At 50.6% G+C, this 23704-nt stretch overlaps 4 protein-coding genes across 4 annotated transcripts; 2 read left to right on the plus strand and 2 right to left on the minus strand.

Annotated features, from left to right (window-relative positions):
* Window positions 1-405: 405 nt before the first annotated feature.
* TGAM01_v200612 (hypothetical protein) lies at window positions 406-6571 on the plus strand (the record flags this gene model as incomplete). The annotated part of the gene is made up of 9 exons (XM_024548589.1): window positions 406-551; window positions 628-1490; window positions 1555-1670; window positions 1733-1877; window positions 1938-2367; window positions 3376-4052; window positions 4150-4886; window positions 5247-5340; window positions 5457-6571. 9 exons carry the CDS (start codon window positions 406-408, stop codon window positions 6569-6571), a joined length of 4323 nt encoding a protein of 1440 aa, XP_024406600.1.
* Window positions 6572-7226: 655 nt separating this feature from the next.
* On the minus strand, window positions 7227-9736 carry TGAM01_v200613 (vacuolar protein sorting-associated protein 1; the record flags this gene model as incomplete). The annotated part of the gene is made up of 6 exons (XM_018808222.1): window positions 7227-7395; window positions 7455-7539; window positions 7597-7858; window positions 7941-9327; window positions 9452-9586; window positions 9675-9736. The coding sequence occupies 6 exons, from the start codon at window positions 9734-9736 to the stop codon at window positions 7227-7229; spliced, it is 2100 nt and encodes a 699-aa protein (XP_018658622.1).
* A 2010-nt stretch (window positions 9737-11746) lies between these two features.
* TGAM01_v200614 (hypothetical protein) lies at window positions 11747-13309 on the minus strand (the record flags this gene model as incomplete). The annotated part of the gene is made up of 1 exon (XM_018808223.1): window positions 11747-13309. The coding sequence occupies one exon, from the start codon at window positions 13307-13309 to the stop codon at window positions 11747-11749; it is 1563 nt and encodes a 520-aa protein (XP_018658623.1).
* Window positions 13310-14947: 1638 nt separating this feature from the next.
* Window positions 14948-16976, plus strand: TGAM01_v200615 (WD domain-containing protein; the record flags this gene model as incomplete). Its single annotated transcript, XM_018808224.2, has 4 exons — window positions 14948-15632; window positions 15699-16120; window positions 16195-16820; window positions 16886-16976. The coding sequence occupies 4 exons, from the start codon at window positions 14948-14950 to the stop codon at window positions 16974-16976; spliced, it is 1824 nt and encodes a 607-aa protein (XP_018658624.2).
* Window positions 16977-23704: the final 6728 nt, after the last annotated feature.

Consider the following 23704-nt stretch of genomic DNA (forward strand, 5'->3'; position numbering starts at 1 on the left):
CCTACGAACCCCCTCAGATTTCACCCAGATTTCGCCCGCGAAGACGCTCTCTTCCCATCAAGGACAAGAATGCACAAAACTTGCCAGCTTCTTTCCCCCACCGCGGGTGTAGGTCTCCACCGAATGAACCCGGGGACATGATTCGTATGGCTGGGGGGGGAAGGCTCCAGATTTTTTCTGTAAACCACGAGGGAGCAGTCAGTCTAAATAATGGAAACATGGGGTTGAAAATCTGGAGTAAGAATCCCAGCTGGAGGGTTGCATTTAAATGCTGGGGTTCTCCCACTTGCTTCTGATCTTCGCCTCTCTCTCCATCAGCTTTGACTGAACATCTTCTCTCTCTCTCTTTTGCCCGGCACATCGTCTGTGTGGGGTTGCAACTGGAACAGACTCCTCGATTTCAACATGTCCACTGGATCGGAGGATATTGAGGTTGCTGCCAATGGCGGCCTGGCCGTGGAGCCAGCTCGACGTGTCAATGAAGCCCAGAAGACCATGTGGCAGTCGCTTAGACACAACCCCAAGGTCCTTTTCATTGCCTTTTTTGCTTCGTATGTGCCTTGAATCTGTTTCCTTTTCAACTTGATTTACAGGAACATTACTAACAAGTTTGTGCTCAACATACAGACTGGGTGGCTTCGAATATGGCTACCAGCAGGGCGTCTTGGGCCAATCCCTGGTCATGACTCGCTTCAAGGAAAACTTTCCTGCCGTTGTCAACTCCTCTTCAGCGACAGGCTGGTTGACATCCGTTCTCCAGCTCGGCGGTATCGTCGGCTCTCTATCCGCCGGTGTGCTGGGCGAGATCATCTCCCGCAAGTACACAATGTTCATTGCCTGTCTCTGGGTCATCCTGGGCAGCTACCTCTACGTCGGTGCCCACGAGGGCATGTCCTCCCTTCTATATGCTGGCCGATTCTTCACCGGTCTCGGTGTCGGCCTCTTCAGCGGCGTCGGTCCCCTTTACAACGCTGAGCTTTCCGCTCCCGAGATGCGAGGACTGTTGGTTTCTTTCTATCAGTTCGCCACCATTCTCGGAATCATGCTTTCTTTCTGGGTCGGATACTGCAGCAACTTCATTGGCGGAACCGGCGAGACCCAGTCCAACCTTGCTTGGAGACTGCCCTCCATCATCCAGGGAATCCCCGCAGTCCTTCTTGCCATTGGCATTTGGTTCATGCCCTTTTCTCCCAGATGGCTTGTCAAGGTCGGCCGAGACGAAGAGGCCAAGAAGACCATGGCTTGGATGCGAAAGCTGCCCGAGGACGACGAGCTTGTCCAGATCGAGTTCCTCGAGGTCAAGGCCGAGAGTGTCTTTGAGAGACGCGTCTTTGCACGAGACTTCCCCAACCTGGCGGCCAAGAAGAAGAGCGCCTTTATTGAGCAGTTTGCCCAGTATGCCAGCTGCTTCAACTCCAAGGATAACATTAAGCGAGTCTTGACTGGTTTCTTCATCATGTTTTTCCAGCAGTGGAGTGGAATCGACGCAAGTAAGTTTTGCCATATCCATACCTAAGTACGAGTTGAAAAGAGCTTAAGCTGACTATCCTCTAGTTATTTACTATGCGACCAACATCTTCATCACCCTGGGTTTGACGGGAGGCACAACAGCTCTGTTGGCAACTGGTGTCACTGGTGTCGTCTTCATTGTTAGCACCGTGCCTGCGATGGTAAGTTGTCGCCAGAATTTGCCACTCTTCAATAGCTGGTAAACTAACTTGATAATCCGCAGTTGATTATTGACAAAGTCGGTCGAAAGCCCATGCTTATTGTTGGCTCAATTGTCATGGCCGTCAGCATGATCATTGTCGGTATAATCGTTGCCAAGTTCCGCCACGATTGGCCCAATCACGTCGCTGCTGGCTGGGTTGCTGTTGGTAAGTAATTGTCGAAAATGATCTACTTGGAATATATTTCCCTAACAAGACTTCTTATAGCTCTTATCTGGGTGTACATTGCCGGTTTCGGCGCTACTTGGGGACCCGTGTCCTGGACTCTCGTGTCCGAGATTTTCCCTCTCTCTATCCGCGCCAAAGGTGCTTCCATCGGAGCCATGAGCAACTGGCTCAACAACTTCGCCATTGCCTTCTTCGTGCCTCCCATGCTTTCGGCCTGGGCTTGGGGCACCTACATTTTCTTCTCCGTCTTCCTCATTGCTGGCATCTTTGCTGTCTGGTTCTTCCTCCCCGAGACGAAGAACGCAACCTTGGAAGATATGGACCGAGTGTTCAAGAGCCGTACCGGCGAGAGAGATGCACAGCTCCTGAGAGAGGTCCAGGAAGAAGTTGGCCTTGTTGCACTCGTTGAAGCTTACACAGCAGGCTCGTACGAGAAGAAGGATATCCACGAGTCACAGATTGAGAAGCTGTAAGCAAGACAGCAGATGGAATGGAGATTGTGTGTGTTTTGGCAGTAATGAATGTTACGGAGTACTAATAACCATGACGATTTTGGACGCAATTGCCTTTGTTTTGAGGGTCTGTTTTTCGAAAAGAAAAAATCCAGTTGCAAAATAGGAGAAGAATAGGAGAAGAATAGGAGTAACAATATACCCACGACAAATAATTACTTAATAAGTAACTTGCAAGCCCGTTGTTTTTGTGATAGTTCCAAGCCAAGGCTACGCCACACTGGGGATAAACCAATGCACAATTAACGGGGCACCCCGTGAAGTCTGCAGCGCACTAGCGGGGCGCTAGAATATTTCGCTTTCTGCTGAATCTTGTACGCGGAGCCCCAGAAGCTGTCAGCGCGGCAAACTTGACCCTTAACCTCATCCAATCCACGGCCAACTATTTGCATTTTGAAGGCTCATATCACGTTGTTCTGCGTTTCTTATTCGTCAGTGGTGAGGTGGATGAATGGCCTCCATGTATCATGCGCTTGTAGCAGAGTGATCCCGTGTACTCGGAATCAGTCCAATGCCTGTCATTCGGAACATCCCAGACACTAAGAGGAGGGTCCGGACGGGATGCCTCTCATGTCGCAAACGCAGGCGGAAATGTATGTCCATGCTCAATATCTTCCAATCACTTACACGGTTTCTTCACTTTAATATTTCTCTGAGTAACGACTTGCACTATTTGGCGGAGGCCATCGATGGTTAATACGCCGTGAGTTAACCGCTAACTGAGCATCTATAGGTGATGAACGCAAGCCGCGATGCAGCAGCTGTGAAGAGAGGAACGTTCCTTGTACTTATCCTGACCTGACGTTTATAATGGGTCCGAAACTCGGTGCTGCTCAAGGAACAAACAGTCCCTCTTCGGATCAACCCTCGCGGCCTTATTCGAACGTCAGGGTGAGTTAGCCATCACTCTGTACCATGATCACTTCTCCAATGATCCGCAAATGATGGAAATCAACTAACAACAGACGCTACAAGTTTGTAAACGGCGCTTCGTCAAGGCGTTCGGCCCCATCGACTGAAGCAGCACAAGCATCCATCCAGCATAAAGAGCCGCCGGTGCTCATTGAAGGAAAAGAGCCGGAACTACCTCTCAGGCCTGAGGACGATATTATGGACTCTCTTATGACCAGATCAAGCTCGCAATCCAAGACGGCCTCCCCATTTACGGCCTCGCACTTACCGCAAGCCGAGTGGAAGGATTATTTTTCTCCCACCCATGCTGCCTCTATCAAAAACGAGACTGCTGCTCTGCTGCACTTCCAGTACAACCTCGCGCCTTGGATCGAAGCAGGCGATCTAGGATCTTCTTTCGGAACCGAGATTATGCTCCTCGCACAGAGACGACGACCCGTGTCGTCTGCTATCTCGCTGGCTGCTTCCAGTCAATTAGCCAAGTCTACTTCAACCTATGGGGATTTGGCAGTGCTCCAGCAAGAGACGGAAATTGCTCTTGCTCTTGAAGAGCCACGAGTGAGGCGGATTGGACACGCGCTACTCGCGGTGGGCAAAGTATTCAATATCAGTCCTTCTCGGTGGAGAACGCTATCTTTCTTCCAGTCGGATGAATCCACGAGAAACACCAACAACTTTTCGGGATTTGGAGAGCCGCTGGAAACTCTACTGAGGTTCCATTCCAGACTCGGTGAGTAATGCCATAATAGCCAGTACATCTCATGTAAGAGTATTTTGAAAAAAAAAAGGAGATTTTGGCTAACATACTCTCTTTTCTTCCTATACAGACCTCGCAGCGTCACTATTGACAGATCAGCCGCCGCTTACAACTCTGGGATTCGCCATGAATCACGATCCAGCAGACCGCACTCTCCCATTGTCAACAAAATCTATCCACAACGCTTGTCTACTTCAACTCGCCAGCTGTCTTCAACTGCTACACGGCAGCAACAACAGCAGCAGTATCGCTTCCCCCTCACCGCCCTTCTTTATGTCAGCAACTCAAGAACCGTTGCCGCCGAGCCCAGGCTCGTATTTTTCATCAAAATGGTCTTCTTTATGGTCAAACTGCCAACAATGGTATCACAGTCGCCCGCTTGAAATGCAGCCTATTCTAGAAATCCGCAGTGTTGAGGCAGGCCAAATCGACGCTGATAACGAGTCCTCGTTCCCAATCCCCGTCTATACAAGCTCGATTGCTCTGCAGTGCAACATTGTCTATCACATCTCGTCACGCCTTCTTCTATCTCGCAAACCTCGACTTTTGCGACTGTCTAGTCGCCAGCGTCATCTGTCATCGCTGAGCTGGCACGCGCAGCAAATTGCGGGAACGGCAACGCGCAACGAGTTTGCAGAGCAGTGGGACCCTATTCTCATTGCCGGGCTGTTGTGGATCGCCAGGGACATGACGCATCCGTCGCAGCAAGAGTCGCTCTTGTCCTGCTTCAGCCAGATATCATCCAGCACAGGAATCAACTTGGATGAGGAAATTCGCCTGCTGAAGGCTAGGTGGAATGTGTCACATGTGAGGGGCCATCAGCTCTCTGGCTGACATGCTTACCACGGCGGATTAGCACGACATACCCCTAAATCTCACCTCCAAAGGATCGTTTCCGTGAAAAAAGGCATGCAACAATACCAAAATCATCCTCGTGCAGCGATGACTCAACAATGCTACCTACATGCACCTTTTACTCCATGGAGCACCAAATCAGGATGGCCACGCGCAATAGCGGCTTCTACCCCACACGCTAAACCTCGGTTCGTCGGATCAAGATCCTCATCTCACCTCCCTTCTCTGTCATGAGATTCTAAACCCGCGATCCTGTTATAAATGACAAATCTACCTCAGATTGAAGATGCCCCATTTATGAAACCTTAACAGAACTCATCCACTCCCGCTGCAATCATGGCGGCCAAGGCTTCAGCTCCCCCATTGAAGGGTATCAAAGTCTTGGAATTTGCCGGTCTTGCTCCTGGTAAGCACTTTTCCCCATCCGCCTTTCGCCTTTTAATACTTCATGCATCTCATCATTACTCGCCTTTCACATTCAATCCTCATATCTGCTTCAAATAAATAACTAACATTTCCTAGGCCCATACGCAGGCCTCATCCTCGCCGATGCAGGCGCTTCAGTCCTCCGGGTCGACAGACCTCCTTCACCCCGCTCCAAAGGCGAAATATCCATTCCCGATGTGCTCGCTCGCAACAAGTCCTCCATCGTCATAGACCTTAAGGACCCTCGCGGCATAGCCCTCATCAAGCGTCTCGCAAAGCATGTCGACGTCCTCATTGACCCATTCCGACCGGGTGTGCTAGAGAAACTGGGCCTCGGGCCAGATGAGCTGCTTGCCATCAACCCGCGCCTTGTATACGGCCGCATGACTGGATTCCGCCGCGACGGCAAATACGCCGACATGGCCGGCCACGACATCAACTACCTGGCCGCATCTGGCGTCCTCGCTCTGCTTGGACGATCAGGCGAGAAGCCCCTCGCCCCGTGGAATATTCTCGCCGACTTTGCGGGCGGAGGCGCCACGCTTGCCCAAGGCGTGCTCCTCGCCATCATCTCGCGCTTCTCCACGGGCAAAGGCCAAGTCGTCGAGGCCAACATGATCGACGGCAGTTCCCATCTCGCATCCTTCCCCCGCATGTACCTCAAGACCCCCCTAGGCGACCAACCGCGCGGCAAAAACGTCCTCGACGGCGGCCGTCCGTTCTACGACACCTACGAGACGTCCGACGGCGAATACATGTCCGTCGGCGCTCTCGAGCCCCAGTTCTTCCAAGCCCTCATCAAGGGCCTCGGCCTAGAAGGACAAGGCTGGGAAACAAAGCGTCACGACCCTTCTGCCTGGCCACAGCTCTACGATCTCTTCACCAAGACATTCAAGAGCAAGACGCGCTCGCAGTGGGAAGCCGTTTTCGACGGCACGGATGCGTGCTGCGTCCCCGTGCTGCATTACAGCGAGCTAGAGACGCAGCCCGATAGGGAGGGCGACCAGAGGCCGGCGGTAACGCTGAGAGATACACCGTTGTACTCGCCGGCTGATGCAGAGGGGAAGGGGTATGTGGCAGAAGCTTTGGTCCCAGGCCGAGGGGCAGAAGACGTTTTGCGGGAGTGGGTTGGATGGAAGAATGGAGATGAGTACGAGTTGGAGAAGGGAGCAGCTGTGCTCAAATACAAAGGCGAGAACTCCAAGCTATGACAATAGCCTTGAGATTGTATATCAATACAGATCTATACGACGTTTACGAATACTGCTGCATCCAGATAGCCTAATAGTTACGATATCGTCATTAAAGCCATACACATTCACATGAAATAATCACATCGATGGCTACTCCCGATTTCACATCAAAAATAAATTGTTATTCTAATCTGGTCATGCTGTAAGCCTAAAAAAAGGGAAAAAATTGAAGAGAAGAAACGAGAATAAGTAACCCCTTTTCCCTCAACAAAAACATAAAAGCAGGCCCCCCCTTTCCCCAGCCCAACCCGACCACCCAAAAAAGAGCAGCTCTACTTTCTCCAAATACTCCGCTTATCCGACGAGTTTTAAAACCTTTGATATCCCACACTTTGCCAAACCCCTCCAAGCTCTTCGCTCTCGTTTCTCTCTCCGGACTCATTACTCATTTACTCTAGCCTCCGGAACAGCCGATGGTATCGAAAAAGGAAGAAAATAAAAGGGAGGAAAGGGGTTTAGGAAAAAGGGGGGAGAGGAGGGAGGAGGAGGAGGAGGAGGGGAGCGAGTTTCATCATGCCTCATTGCATCTCATAAGCCGTAAAGTCGCCTGGTCCACACGATCGTCTAAACATAATCACAATCTAGAAAATGGCGCGTCTCGCAAGTTGTCTCTCTACTGCACTTGGCTGACAATCTCGTTAGCTTTGCCAAGGGATTCAACCATCTGCTGACACTCTTTCCGCCTGCGGATGGTGAAGTCGCTTTCCTTGAGCAAGTCGTCGATGCTGTCGTTCTTGTACATGTTCTCTAGCAATTCTCGCTGCATGCCATCTTTTGTGAGCCTGCAAGTCAAAATAGTTAGCATCTTTCTAATTTTCAACTTCTCATTTGGGCGACATACTGGACAAGATTGAACATGATGGCCTTGGGAACCATGTCAGCCATGGTTCGCTTGACAATGTTGTAGTAGGATGAGATGAGCAACTCTGTTCATCGTTAGCATACGCACGGAAGCCTCGATTGGCTGTATATATTGTGCTTACTGATAACCTCAACTTCAATCACCTCACGCTCTGATAGAGTGCCTGAAGCCTTGAGGGTTGGTGGCGGCGGCTCCATCGATGCGGCCTTCTTCTTGTTCTTCGCGGCGAAAAAGCTTCCAAAGAATCCTCCATTGGCGCTTGGATCAGTCTCTGGGACTGTTGGGCTGCCAGCTCGGCCAGGAGTGCCAGTCAGTGGCTTGCCGGTCTTGGGGTCCACCTGAACAGGCTTTGGGTTGTGACGCTCATTGACAATGGCCATAGCCTAGAGGTACATCTCAGGTTAGATCGATTTCATACACCAAAGGGAATAGACAAAAAATAAAAAGGAAGAAGAAGATACATACGCGGTGGCCGTTCAAAAAGTCAGGATGAGCTGTGTTAATGTAGCACGCCTCCATGGAGACCAAATCTCGGACGAGCTTGTTGGTAGGCTCCATGGCCTTCTTGAAGAAAGAAACAACGGTGCTGTGCATCTTCTCCTTCAGTGAAGGATACCGGCGGTAGAGCTGCTTGGAGAGCAGCTGTGACAGAATTCGCACCAACTCGTCGTAAACCAGCGACACGCACTTTAGACTGGGGTCTTCCATTCGCTTGATCTGCTGCTTGACAATAAGCTCAAAAGCCGTCGTGCCGACAAACAGTGCGGGAGAAGGACCAGATGAGTTGTACAGGTAGGTTCGGATATCAAGATCCTTGACAACGTCAAACGGATCGAGGGCCTTGACACCGTTGGAGTAGAGTTCATGGAAAACGAAGCTGATACGGGCACCACCAGACAGTTCGCTGCTGGAGAGCTCAGTGTTGTTGCCGTCCAAAACTGTGCGCCATTCGTTGGTGAACTCGGTAATGACGTTCAGGACAATGTTGGAGCTGTTGCCAAGCATCGAGGGGCCCAAGCTTTCCAACTCGGCACTGTACTTTTGCAGGGAGCTCGAAATTCGCGCCTTGATATCCGGAAGTGTCTGCTTGATATGCATCATCAGGATGAGGTTGAGTTTGCGAGCAAGGTAGGGAGTGCCGCAGTAGGAGCTCTTGTTGCGGTATGCGTTGTGGTTGTCGAAATAGTTCTTCTCTGCCTCCAGGGCGGCGCCAATGGCCTTTTTGTTATCAATGTCTCGCTGTCCTCGGTTGACCACGGGAACGTAGCCCAGACGCAGCGGAATGATACGGTTGGACAAAATGTCAATGACGTCGGTGCCCTCTTCCATCAAATCGACCTTGGTGAGAACACCAATGGTTCGCTGACCCTCGGGGTCAACCTCGCGTGCCAGCTTCAAGCCATCGGAGTTGGCCAGATCGATGTTGGCGGCCGTGACAGCCAAGATGATGGCATTTGACTTTGAGATGTACTTGAGAACCATGTCGCGGATCTGGCGCTCAATATCACGGGGCTGGTCACCAACGGGAACCTTTGTCAGACCTGGCAAATCAACCAAGGTCAAGGTCAGGACGTTGGGGGAGTAGATGCGCAAGTTGATGGGGGCTGGGGAGATTCCCGCATTTCGTCCGACCTTGGCCTCGGTTTCTCTGGAAATTTCGTCTCTGATTTTTCCAAAGTCGTAGAATTTCTGTCCAGGCAAGTGAAGGAACTCGCCCCACTCGTCTACGTTGGCGGCTTTGTCGTTGCCAGCTTCGATTTCATCATGGCTGACGCCGTTTGTCTGGGCGGGGCGGTTGATGAGTTGAAGAACGAGAGGACGACGCGTGACAATACCGGTACCTCGGGGGAGGCTGCAGCGCAAAAATTTAGCATCAGTCTTGTCTCGAAACGATGAAGTAGAGAAAAGAAAAGCAAAAGAACAAGTAGCCGCGGTAAGTAAGGGGGCTGAGAGGCTTGCTCCGTAGCGGTACTCACAAGTCACGGCCGACGATGTTCTCCAGCACCGAACTCTTGCCGCTGGACTGACTGCCGACGACGGCGATCTGGGGGAGATCAATGGGGTTGTTGACGCCGACGGTTGCGAAAACATCCTGAAGCTTGTTGACGAGCCTAACGGTGAAGATTCCTGGTCAGTAACAGAAGCCACAGCAGCAGCAGCAGCAGCAGCAGCAGCACGAGCTCAGCGGCAGACACTCACTGGATCAGGGCGGGATCGGTAATGCCTCCCGACTGGGCGAGTGAAGACCCGGGCGTGCTCATGGTCGCGCTGGTGTTTGTGGGTTGTTGGAGCGTAGTTGAGAGGTTGAGAAGAGTTGCGGTCGAGTTGCTAAAGGGGGTTTATCGCGAAGATCGCAGCGGTCGATCAAGTGGCGGGGTGGCCTTGCTGATAAGTGCGGGAGAGACGGTGAGAGCGCAGCGAGGCCGCAGCCGGGTCGATGTTTCTGCACAGAACGACGAGACTCGCGCACACGGAGCTTGCGGCAGATGGTATCCTGAAATTCGCAGAAATGGCGGAGCGCCGCTACCAAGCAAAAGGCTGGACAGAGATGCGAGTTTATGGGTTTGGATGGAGATTAGGAGGGACTTCGCAGGAGAGCCTGAACAAGGGAACGGCGCTAGGCGGCTTTGGGCCGGTGCCCTGGCCGTCCAGCCACACGTGGCGATGCGCCCGCGGGAGGAGCGCAGCTGCAATGGCTGAACGGGTCTGGGCGTGAGGCTGGTGGCTCCAAAACAATAGGTAGCCAGGCCCTTTGGCCCTCCAGCACAGCGGCCTAGCAGGGGTCGACGTCACTGGATGATGTGGACAAACCGCGAGGCGCCACATTGAACTCTGTGACTGCCATGGCTTCCGTTAGCAGAGAAAATTTTCTGATTCTTGCAGACAGACATTCAGTCACCGTCGCATTTGGCGTCAGGCAGCGGGTATCGGCGCCGTGGCCTGTCACGAGCCAGCCAATCGATGCCATCCTACGGGTGCGTTCCAAGACAGGCCGCGTGGTATCAGGTATCATCGATTCACCACCAGACGGCCTGAATGTCCACAAGGCTGACAGGCCGCATGAACGCTCCATGTTGAATTACTCATAGTGGTACTTGCTAGGAAAGAACCATATAGACAGTTGATCAACTTGGCAGCATTTAAACAAGTTATGTATCTTAGGATAGAAGGCCGTTCAGAGTCTTTTCCCTCGCTGTTCACTACGCCTAGAGTTACAGCATCTCAGTTGGGAGTTACATAATTGTTTTCCATCCGCCACAAGTGGAAATCTACTTGGCCGTGTAATATCTAGCTCAGCCGCTATGGACAGTAAATGTCAGATCACCTCGGTCCAGTCCGCCATTAGCACCCAACGAGGCCTTGACTCTTATTAGGTACCATTTGTGCCCAGCTGCCTTACCGATGTATCAAGCCATAATCTGTGGTGGTATCTTGGTTAGTTGAAAAGCTAGTTGTCCAATACTCATTAGTATTTCTCTAGTAGGGAGTTATCAACAAGGGTACCTTTTTTTCCATCCATTTCTTTCCAACTGCAATTGGTGGAGTTTCATGTATGTGCTCCAATACGGCTGCGGATCCTGCATGAACACCACTCGGATCAGCGCTTTCTCAGGGTCCTTCCAAGCTGGGGAGGCCGGATTTGGAGCCACTATACTCCGTAGGGTCCCGAAATATGCCGTGTGCAGCTGCATACTTGCAGCCCAACCAGCGTTGACCTTGTCCTGTGGCCTGCAATCGGGAAAGCCGATAGAGATGGACGCCTAAATGGATCCGTACAAATGCCCCCAAGCTGGCCAAGCAAATCACGAAAAAGACATCATGGCTTTCGCTTGAGTAATCATGAACTGGCTCAAAACACCACATCTGAGTATTCCATTTATAACCAAGAGAATAAGAAATAAAGTTGAAATTGTTCACGATGATATGCATGTAATGGTAAATCTGATACTTGAAGATCAACAGCAAGAGGTCAATTTAAGAGATAGCTATAGTAATTTCTGAAAATCTCTTCGGAAAGCTCATGTAGGTAATATGCATCATAGCTTTGCTTGATACCACCTCAAATCCCATAATCTAGCAAATTGAAAGAAAGCAAAATTGAACCATCCCAACTCCGTTTTCGAAAACCTCTGAGGCCCACCATAGGCAATAGTCATCTCGTCTGGATATATTCCATAAATAGGCCAACTTCAATAGAAAGTGGCAACCCAAGTATCTCGAGAGCACCGATAGCAAATAGTGAATAAGAAGAAAAAGAAAAAAAAAAAACTTTAGTAGTTCATGTCCTCGGAATCATCAAAGTTGATATTTGGCCAATTGATTGCCAAGCCCATGGTCGTATCTTGGTGAAAATTCCTCTCATTGCACTGCGCCTCAACGTGCTTCGCAAGCCCATCGATCGCTATTGAGGTTCTGTTGATCATTTCCTTCATGCGATGTATCATAACTTGGTCCCTCTCATCGAGAACGCCCTGATGTACTCTCCCTTGGCGGAACATGTTGTGGTATCTTTCCCAGCGTCTGTTCACGGTAAGACGAACCGACCCGTCTTCGCTCAAAGTCATAGTTGGGTTGGAAGACTGTCGGCTCATGTACCTGGTGAGTATCTCGACGTGCAATATCTGACAGTCGAGAGCTTTGATGGCCCGGATAACGGGCGCATCGGTCTCAAAGAAATCGACAAAAGTGAAACGGCCCGCTCCGGGCTCACCTCCCTCTTCATTCCAAAGAGGCGATACGCGAACGGTCAGCGTATGAATGTTACAAGTGTCGTCCCTGGACGCATCATCATGTTGCGTGGCAAAGAATCCAATTGCTTCAGCCATACTCTCTTGAGTTGCTTTCGAGTATCGATTGTGTTCTGCTTCAACAACAATTTTCCGAAATAGGTGCGCATATTTGTCGACATCGATGCGTTTCTCTCTGTGATTGCTACAGGAAAAGGAATCTTGTTCCTCGTCCTCGTATTCCGAGTCACTGTCGCTTTCACCGTCGTTAAATGGTTCATCATCTGTCGCCAGATTGAGAATTGCGCGCTGAGAGAAGATTGGATCGCGAAGAAGGTATACGAATACATTTTCTCCGTACAGCACAACGCAGGCCTCGTCGTGCACAATCTTGCATGTTCCAAGTATACTCATAGGCAAACTCAACTGGTTGCTCCTGTGAACTTGTCTCCATTGTCCGTGAACAGTGATTGGTTTGTCGCTGAGAAGCAGATGGCGATATATCTTCATCCTAATCTCTCTTGGAATGCCCATAAAAGTGGGCGGTGTCTTTCTCACCCAACACTCTAGAAGTTCTTCTTCATCAGATTCGTCTTCTGAGTCAACAAACTCTTGAGACAGCGGCACTTTTGGTAGCACATTCGATCTCCTGCACGTTCTCTTGCTGGGTCTTCCATTGTTACAAGCACGGTTATTCCCTTCGTTTTCTTCGTTCTCGTACCCGTAACGGTGGGTTGACTCCTCGGTAGTTGGGTCGGGAATAAATGGCGCAGGGGCTTTCAAAGTCTTTGGTATTACTTGTGGATGCTCAATGTTCAATTGCTCTTGTCGCTGCCGAAGTCGACTCCAGTGTCTCTTTCGTGGAAGGGCATTAATGCCGAGATAGTCCTCCTCGAGAGGAAGTTCCATATCCAGCCCATTGGGGCGCAAATAGTTGAGCTCATATTGTTCTCTCCGTCGCTGTACCTCAGCTTTAGCTTCCTTAAAGACTGCATCGCTGACAGATGTATCATCAGGGCCAGAGATATCCTTATGCTTCCTGCGGCGAGACGTCCTGTCGTTGGGCTCAATGGTATCAATCAGCTCCTCCAAATTGGGAAGATCCATTGTCAAACGTGTTGGTAGTGGAAGAAGAATAGGCACCAGTTGTGTTATGTGACAGATGATAGAAGATAATGAAAGAAGAGGAGATGGCAAGATGAGGATGAGAGGAAAGAGAAGGTAGAGAAGGAAGAGAGAGTCTATGCAATAAATTTATAGCTGTGCATCTCGTCTTCTTTGCCTGAGGCAATCCTCTTCGAGTGAGGAGTGACGGTGTGTAGAGCTGGTGTGTAGCTGGAGACAAGATAGACAAGGTTCGACATTCATATGTCCATGACCAAGACATGAGATGACAGATAGTGAAGGCATTATCAAGAAGCGCCGATAGTACCGGCAGTGGTTGCTATCACCTCCAATTACCAATCTTTACAGCCTTGTATAAGGAATTTACCATAGCTTTTCGCTGCTAAACTACAGATAGATTATGAGATATCAAATAGTGTTTGAGAATGTCTGCAGACAAGAAACACCGATTTTGTTTCCCCGTACTTATACATGAGTCATGATTGACAAGACTGGCGAGACCAGCTGAGGTTCGCCGCTTACACGTTTACTCGGCTGTAGTAATAGTATAATTCACACCAGTTTGCGTGAGAGATATTATATTTCGAACACTATAAATTAAAAAACCATACTAACATACTTTTATACTTTACGTATTCAATTGCTTTCCCAGCATTACATTTTTGCGGTGGAGCAGCGTTCATAAACCATTGATCTCCCTTTGGCTGCACATGTCAATCTCCCAAGTGTTATCACGGCAGCTAGAGATTGCTGCCATCAGTATCAGAGATACCTCCGCTGCCGCCAGCGCTAGCCGCCACCTCGTGAGTGCTGTAGCATAGCGCAGCTGGCAGCCACCGCAGCCGCCACTGGGCACCAGTCAAAGCCCATGACAGGCGCCATCCCCAGCGGAACCTTAATCTCTCGGAACTTCTACACTTCTTGAACCGCAACCCCTCTGACGACATTACTCATCCCGCACACGCAACGACTGCAACGACAGCTACTTTTGTCTGCTCGTTACCACGGCCACCGTTCTTCCAAAGGGCCTCGAATAAGCATTTCGGCTGCGTGTCTGCTGGGCAAGCGAACCCCCCAGACGCTGCGGCCAAGCTAGTCCCGCCTAGTTTCGTCACTGGCTGAGCTTCACGATCTGAACCGTCCAGGCCCAAACCTCGACTCCTGTGAATTGTCATATCCTCTGGCTCTTGGCCAGCCGCCTGCCGAGTCTCTTGCCATTATACCGCGGCCATCTGCCGCGGAGAGGTCGACGTGGACCAACTCTCCAACTCTCGTGCCCTCTCGGTTGACGCCTCCGACGGCCCAAGCCCTCCGCCAGCCTCTCGGAACTCCTCAGATACGTCTTTGGCACTCGACTCTCGCTCTGCTCCCCGGCCCGTCGATACTTCCGCGCGAGTGCCGGCTACTGCTGCGAATATAGCATCTTCGACAGCAAACCAATCTCCCTCGGCCTCTCCTCAGCCTCCTCCGCAGATCATAGGCCGACGACGACGACCATCGGCAGAATCTCAGCCAGAAGACGGGCCCCATATTGCCGTTCCTGCTGCGGACGCTGTGTCTGCCGCTGCAGACACAACTACCGGAAGGCAATCAAAACGAAGGCGGCGCGGCGGCGCAATCATGTCATCAGACGGGGACATGGCCGGGGCGTTTAATGGATTCGGAGCGACACAGTCAAACGGCTCTTTCGCCGCATCTACAGCGCATCGAGATGTAGTCTCTTCAATTTCCGCCAACGGCAACCGTAAGGCGAATGTTGTGACGAACGGATCGTCGAATGGCGAGAAACGATTGGCTTCGCACCCTCTTACATATTTCGGACACAATCGAGAGGAAGTCACGCGGATATTGATTCAGGCTCTGACAGACATGGGCTATCAGGCGGCAGCCGACAGTGTTGGGCAAGAGAGCGGCTACAGCTTAGAGAATCCTACCGTCGCGGCGTTTCGGTCGGCTGTGCTTGCTGGCTCCTGGGCAGAGGCCGAGGACCTATTAAACGGTGCAACAGCGCCAGATGAAGAAGGCGAGGGAGGAAACGGCCTTGTTCTCACAGCTGGCTCAGACAAGGATATAATGAGATTCTGGTTACGGCAGCAGAAGTTCCTAGAGCTACTCGAGCGTGGAGAAACATCCCGCGCCTTGACAATACTTCGCATGGACTTGACGCCCCTCTATCAAGATCCGGCCAAGCTTCGACTCCTATCAAGTTTGCTGATGTGCAGTTCTCCGGAAGAGGTTATGCAAAAGGCCAACTGGGATGGCGCCAATGGGCAGTCTCGAAGAAAACTGCTATCAGAACTATCTAGTATGATCTAGCCAATAGTTTCCCCCAAGTATTACGTCCTTTTATGCTAACTTACTCACTTTTTAGAACGCATATCACCGTCGGTTATGCTTCCAGAGAATCGCCTAGCTGTGCTTCTTCAGCACGTCAAGCAAAGCCAGATCGATACGTGCCTCTACCACACCGCAGCATCGTCTCCTTCATTGTATGCCGACCATCTTTGTGACCGACGGAATTTTCCTTCAGAGGTAGCGCTCGAACTGGGCGACTTTGGAGGCGAAATTTGGTCCGTCCGATTTTCTCACGACGGTACTCGCTTAGCTGCCTGTGGTAGCCGAGAGCACGTCAAGATATGGGATACACACACATTCTCCATCGTTAGTGTTCTCACAACTGGTGAACATACAGACGATAGAAGTAAAGGCATTTGTGACATCTCTTGGAGTCCCGACGACTCCATGATTATGGTCTGCTCTTTTGATAAACATGCTCGACTGTGGGACCCAAATGTAAGAAGAGAAACTCCATTCATACACAATGCATTTCACCCTTATTTCAAGTGCTGCTAACACTCGAGATCTAGACTAGCACCCTCATCAAAGATTTCAAAAAGTTTGATGAGCCGGTAAGCGGCTGTGTGTGGGCGCCAGACGGGAGATCATTTGTCTTGGGTACCTTGGATAAATTTCACGGCCTGTGTACCTTCAACGTATACGACGATGAGATGATCGAATGGGACAAAAAGCATAGGGTACAGGACCTTTGTGGATCTCCCGATGGGCGCTTGTTGGTGGTGGTAGATGACTTACAGCACATACACGTCTACGATGCCATTACGCGGGAGCTAGAGTACGATTTAGAACTAAAGGCCAGGCCAACGTCGGTCAGCATCAGTCAAGATTCTCGGCATCTGTTGGTCAATAAGAAGGATGGCGAGGCTCAACTCATCGATCTCACTACTAGGAACTCTGTTCAGAAGTTTTTGGGGCACACGGGGGGCGATTATCTTATCCGAGCTGCATTTGGCGGCGCAAGCGAGAGCTTTGTTATGAGTGGAAGCGAAGACGGAAACATTCTCATCTGGCACAAGAACATCGGCGCCGCCGTCGAGAGGCTGCCCGGCCACCAGCCGCGGTGCAATGCGGTGGTTTGGAATCCCACGGATCCGTGCATGCTAGCATCGTGTGGAGATGACGGCCGCATCAAAATGTAAGAAACACTCAGGAATCACCGACGCTGGGAGAGCCGCAACTTTGCTAACCATGAATTTACAGCTGGACCAACAAAGCGCGGAGCGTGGAGCTTCGGGCAAGGCATCCTAGGGGAGGCTCTAACGGATGGAGGAATGCGATTGACGAGTCGTAGGCCGAGAGGCAAGCGCTGCGTCCTCTATTCCGACCCATCAACCGCGTTTCCAGACCTCCACCAAGACCGCGGCCCGCAACAACGGCTGTCTTGGAATCAGAGGTAGGAGAAGGATCAAGACGTCCAAGATTACGACCAGGGCGGCCAGCGGGATTTGTGCTCCCGAATATCGCGCCATTAGTAGATACAGCAATCTCTGCTAACCTCGTGTTGCATGCTTTGAGTTCCCGTATACGTTCCTTGGAAGACTCATCTGAAATGCACTGATATCGACGGTAGAAGTGGCAGGCCCCTGGCGCGAACTGCCTGGAGATATCATGCTTCAAAGGGAACAATGGACGAGAGGAAAGTAAAGAGCGATACAGTGCTATCATTGAAGCGTCATGCCCTTGTCAGCGTTGAGAGATGCTGCTACTCAGACTCAAGTTGCCTCAAAGCTCTTTTGTCTTTTATCATACGCTTCGCATGAGTGTTTATTGATATGTTTACCATCATGTCCTCTCCTTTCCTTCACTAGTTAGCTGCTGGGGTGTCTAACGGGAGGCGTTCAAAGAGGTAGCGGTTGATGTCTAATGGTTTTTGATGCTTTGAGCGATTAATGTTAGGTACCTATGTGTAGAAGAATGGCTTTTGTTTACATCATGCACACTCAATAAACAAATCTACACTCCAAGTGGTATTTGCACAGTCGTTACTCCTACCGGTGACATGCCATTAGGATCAGGATGACATTCAAGCACGTAGTACTAGGTAATACTAGTTGATGGATTACTACTAGTATAATACGGGGTAAGGAAGGGATCGTAGGATTTGTGTGGCTGTCAGGCTAATACAGATTGGACTTTGTAGACATTTCCCCCCTTACATGCCCTCTGCATATGCAGGATTCGAGACATGCCGTGCTACTGCTACCTGTCGGGTAGGACAGCCATGGTTCGTATGCAGAATTGCTTTTTATATCCTCTTCTGCTTTCCGGATGTAGAAAGGCTCGGTGTCACTCGTCTGCAGCTTCAGGCGAAGGGCAGCTAAACTAACAACTAGACGTACCGGAATCTCAAACAAAAAGGAAAGGAAGAAGAAAGGCAAAACGGCTAAAGGCGTGGCCGATTAAAGATACTACTGTGGGTTATAATCAAACGGCTGCATATGAAGGACTGCCTGTTACTTGTAGTAGTATTACTACTATTACTGCTACTAACAAAGAATCCCCGCAAGTGTCGCGTGAGCACAAGCTCGCTAAGATGTACGAACTGCCTTATACTGTGGTAGGTAGATATCGTGGTCATAAAAGCCAGAGGGCATTTTCGGTGTTTAGTTGGGATTAGCATTGGACGGGGTGACCCCGGACTGGGCTACCATGTTCACCAGACAGCTACACATGCTTGTACGGTATTTAGTTGGCAAGTGTTACGAAAGTAGAGTTGGGTTAAATGGGCTACCGGGGATATGCTGGCTGCATCCCCTTCTTGGATGCTCATGCTAGTGCTAGTGTGCCTGCGACAAGTCCATCGTTCAGCTTGAGATCTGGGGGATGAGAGCTAAGAATCTTGAATGCACACTGGTACACAGATGAAGCTAGTTAGAACGCAGCATCAGCATTCATGCTCAATTGCAGGCACTCCAGCTTCGTATTATGTACTACTACCTAGTACTAATATTGCCCGGTCAAAAGTGGCGATGCCAAGAAGGTGTAAAAGGAATGAAATACTGTACGGAGAAGCTATTGCTTGCGACTTTTGCACTGCGTACAAAACAAGATCCCAGCCATTGATTAGCAGGGAGCGAGATCTGCCTACAATGAAATGTCATCGCTCTTCGTATCAACCGTCTGACGCTGCCAGCATGTGCGATCAGATGGTGCTCAGGCCATTCATTGTCCGTGCTCGATGTCAGTTTTCAGATAGATTAAGCGATGCTACCCAGCGATTCCCGAATGTGCTCAGAAAGCATGCCATATGCTGCATAGCCACTCAGGGCACTGGACCACATCGGCTATCAGCATCTGTTGACGGTGCCCGTCAAGTAGGCCTAACATCTGCCGTGAAAAATTGTCTTTCGCCTCTCGTCTCCCATTCTCGGGCGCACTTTGGACATGTCATCATGTAAGAGGCTTAAATGGCCGTAACGCGGGTATGTAGAAGGTATTTGCAGTACAGAGTCTTCGAATCCCGTACCCTGGTTAGAATACGGAGTAGATACCACCGCAATATTACTAGGACCAGCAGTATTCGGTAGGTGCCGGAAAGCTTACTTACTTACTTACAGTATATGGCATCCTCCTAATCGCCCGTGCTGCTATTATAAGCACCAGCAGCTGCAGTATCCAGGGAGCGGCTTCTCCAAGTTCCCATTGAGAAGGTTCTCTTTACCCTGCCCCGACTCTCACGCTCTGCCTGCTGCGTGCAAGTCAAGTCAAGCCTGCAGGGTAATGTTGAGGGCCTGGGCTTTGGCCATTCTCCAGCATGACATGTTTACCCCTTTCTTTTTCCAACAGGCCTGAGCATTAGCCTGCTGCTGGCTCTGACGCTTGTGGTGTAGTCTGCTGAGATGCATGCATATATACGTGTATCACAGAGTTTGCTCGTATGCAGGGCGACAAAAGCCTAACATTGAGCCCATATTGCATTCGTCTTGGCTCTCTTTTGTCTCAATTCTTTCAGTTTGTTACTCTTTTGAAGCCTTGGTTGGAGCTTTGAGCAACTTTCGCGAAATTGGACAAGGATTGAATCATGGCTTGTCACGAATAGCGAGAAACCCCCACAATCCGGGGCATTTGTGAGGGGCGCGCGCCGTTGACTCGCAACTGTACGGCGCTAAAATGTTGCTGCAAGAACTCTTGGGAGCGTAAGGAGGTACTACTTGTTTGTATACCTGATATATTATCCATATCATATGAATGTACAAAGGTATAGTCGATATTATAAGTGGGAAGCTGAGCAGTTATTCGGAATTACGAAGAATAGGTCGGAGAAAAGGGGCGGTTAGAAGTCGCGCCGTCTGCTTCTTGACTGCCGAAGACTTGGAAGACCAACTAATAGCGACTTAGCCGTAAAGGCTGATACCTACCTACTCCAGACAGACTTCCAGAGACAAAAATCTCGGCTATATTTCAATTACCGAATTTTTTCGTAGGCGAGATCTACTACAAGGCATAGGCCTAATAACTGATAGACGACCACATAGGCGAGGCGAAATGTCATCCGAATAAGCCGACTTGACAGCGTATCGTTTCCCCTTTTGTCCCCAAGTGCACGTTCGAGCAGCGTGCATCGTGACCGAGGCCTCTCCCTGGCACCATGGCCTGATTGCTTTTTTTTTTTTTTTTTTTTTTTTTTTTTTGCGGGAAATGGAGCCGGAACTGCTTAGATCGGTTGCTGGCCTGGATGCCTGCTTTCAGTCGTCCCTTCAGAGAACATTCTGCTTATTGTGAGCGTTGCTTCTATGCAGGGTTGGCGCTGTAGATGCATCTTGTTAAGAGGCTGATATCCCTGGAAAGTATCCAAAGTATATAAGTCGAATACAGTATGCCGGTAAGAGTCTGTGTTGCTGACATACATGTGCAGGCAGGCTCACCTTCCATTCAGGAGACAGTTATCGGCCTTGAAGATCAACAGGCTGCTGCAAGATGGCGTTGCCTGCGTTGACGCCACTTCCAAGGCATGATGCTGCGGATCCCTTCCGCTCACTTCACATACTGCAGCCTGTTTTATGTAGTACTACTTACCAGTAATACGGCTATACACTTTGTATATTTCCAGAGACGTACACTGTTTCGGCGGATCCGGATGCAGCAAATACTATGCTTATACAGACTGTTGAGCTTGCATTCGAAACAGAAGGTGACAAGGTGAGCAAGAGACAAAGGAATCGCGAGTTTCACCAGCAACTCAACTCCCCCGGCCAGTCTTACTCGTCACATTATCCATCATCCTACTCTGTTATGAAATGCTGACTGTTGCAACACAAACAAGGCCTTGACAAGTCGATCAAAGAAACACATGTAGTACAGTACCAGTACCTATGGATCTGTGACAGCATACGTCAACATAAAGGGACCAAGAAAGAAGCCCTTGTACAACATGAAGCAGCCATGTAAACAGCGCCCGCTTGTCTCTGGTCTTTCTTTTTAGTTTCGAGCAAACCCTGGGCGGCCCTAGTACAAACAAGAGGATGGCGTGGGCGCAGCGTCGCATTGGAGCTCCAGCACTGGCCAGCTACGCATCTGCGCCCGGCCAGTAGACCAGAGATTGAAATTGATCGTAGATCAAGATGGAGGCTAACGATCACTGTTCCCCCCATCGGTGAAGTGCTATTGGCTTGAGTGAGCCCAGAGCCACGAGCCCAATACCACCGCGGAATCATTGCACCGAAGATCGGCAGCTGCTAGCAGCAGTGCAGGGGGGACTTTGGGACAGAGTTGACGGCTAAAAGGATTTGATGCGAGGCAATCAACATCACTCACTAGCAGCAGCATGGTGCTGTGTGTGTTGTGTGTGTTGTGTGTTACAAACTACTCTCCGAGCCGCTCCGTTGGCTTGGCCGTCAGTCATATCGTCTGATGTCCGTCGCCAACTGGTCGGTACAGTCGTATTCTGCGCTTCGTACCAGCATTTGATCAGTCGCCACCGTGACCATCACCGTCGTGAGATGCCGCCATGCATTAGGCACATGTACTCGTAGCCAGACGCCCTCTTCTCGGCCAATGAGCAGATCTGTGCCTGATGCAGGTACCGGAAGAGCACTAGCACCACCAAGAACGTAGCACCAACACCCCCGGCTTCCCCGAGCTTTTTTGTTCTTTTGATCTTCCTTTTGTAATCTCTTGTTTGTCTTGTTCCTCGGGGCGATCCAAAGCGCTGGTATTTGTTGCACAATCAACCGTATCGCAACGATGACATGCCCGGAGAAGTGACAAATACGCAAGAGTACCTTCCTTTAATTGATATGCTCCGTATTGAACTTTCGTTTCTGCTTAGTGCTGTCAAGATGAACCATGATCTGCGGAGTGCTGAATTAGGTCGAGGTAGTGCGCCCTGCAGATTGCTTGCTCTAACCACGACAAGTAACGGAGTAGAGTGAGCCCCATAGACATATCATTTTTGTCATGATATTACAGTAGAGCGATAGAGAACAGACACCAGTATGCGCAGATGTACTTCTGAGAGTAGTACTAGTATACAGGCAAAAGCACACAGGTAATGCTGCTCTTGGTGGAGGCCGGTATCCATAATTGCCATCTTGCAATAGCCGCCCCTGCATGCAGCAAGCAGCTAGCCTCGATTTTTTTTTCTTTGGCGGAGCCTTGAGTAACGACACGACTCTTCGAGAAAGCTGTGCTTGTACGTCCTTGTATTCGTGCATGGTATACATGGCGTTACCGTGCTAGCAATAAGCCATGGCTGCAACTTGACCTATGCTTCGCCCGCTTGGGCGTATGCCTGGCATCAACATGTTGCGGAATGCTCGGTATCTTTGCTTGCTTGTGTTTTCCCATCCTGCTGTACTTGAAAAAACTAACTAACAGCCGAAGCCATGACGAAAGGCGGACTGCCGTCTTGTGTGCCCGTACGGCTGGCTGGCTGGCTGACTGGCTGGCTTCAGGAATGATGGCTAACACGGCTAATGGCGGACACAGCCATGGCAATGCCGATCAAGACCCGGATGAAGGGATTTCGGCGCCGGGCGGAAAGGAGGGCGAAATTAGTGGTGGCCAGGCGCTGCTTGGTGCGTTGCCATGATGATACCGTGGTTGGTGGCTTTCTAGAGACTCTGCGCCGTTCCTGGCCCCTGGCCGAGGCTGGCCCATTCTGGCGGCCAAGCGTCGAGACGCTATTCCATAGACTTTGCTAGAACAGAATTAAGGAGCCACTCTGCGCTCCCGTGGCCACCCTCCCCTCCCAGATAGCCTGGCAGACCCTTGTCCGTGGGCTTCGTACTTCGTACTTCGTATACTTGGCTTGGGCTGGCAGAATCAGAATCGACTGCAGCCAGCGCAGGTGTCAAGTCGCTCTAGTCGCACACGCGGATGCAGCCCTGCAGGAGGCGCACGTTGTGCCTCGCTTGCTTGGTGCCCGGCTCTCCTAATCCGTCGACAGAGTTATTCATCCTGATAAGCAGCATGGTGGCAGTACAGCATGGCATTTGCATACGACTCACACACAGGCAGGGTGCCCAAGTGCAGCGGAGTGGGTGTTATTTCGTATATATGTGCCTGTATCAGGTCCAGCGGTGGTCTGGACAATGATCATAATATTGACTCCATCTCGTAGACGACGACTACTACGATTGAGGACAGTACTCCGCGGTACGGGACTCGCAGTAGAGGTATTTGTCAACCGCCTCGCCGATAGCCTGGCGCGGAGAGCGATGGCATGTATACACAGGGAGCTGAAGAGTGTTTTGCGGGAGAGAAACCATCAAAGCTGATATAAAATATGGAGTCGGATTACAAGTGTTATTACCGCTGGAGACCCTGGTGGGGATAGGGACCAGCAGCGCTCCGCTCCCTGGCGCAGCTTTGCCAATAACTCGATAGGCTGCGACGCCAAACGGGCGAGAGCGCTGCCATCGTCAGTTGAAACGAAGCTGCTGCGGCCGTCCTCGTGGTATCGTGGAGTACCTGGCGCCCGCTCAGGTGGGAGACGGTACTCCAAAGTACGCTGGACGCTACTGTAGATGTCTCGCCAGCGGGTGGCGAATGGTTCATGATCCAAGGCGCTATTGCTGC

Source organism: Trichoderma gamsii, assembly GCF_001481775.2.
Source record: "Trichoderma gamsii strain T6085 chromosome Unknown Scaffold_2.2, whole genome shotgun sequence".
NCBI lineage: Eukaryota > Fungi > Ascomycota > Sordariomycetes > Hypocreales > Hypocreaceae > Trichoderma > Trichoderma gamsii.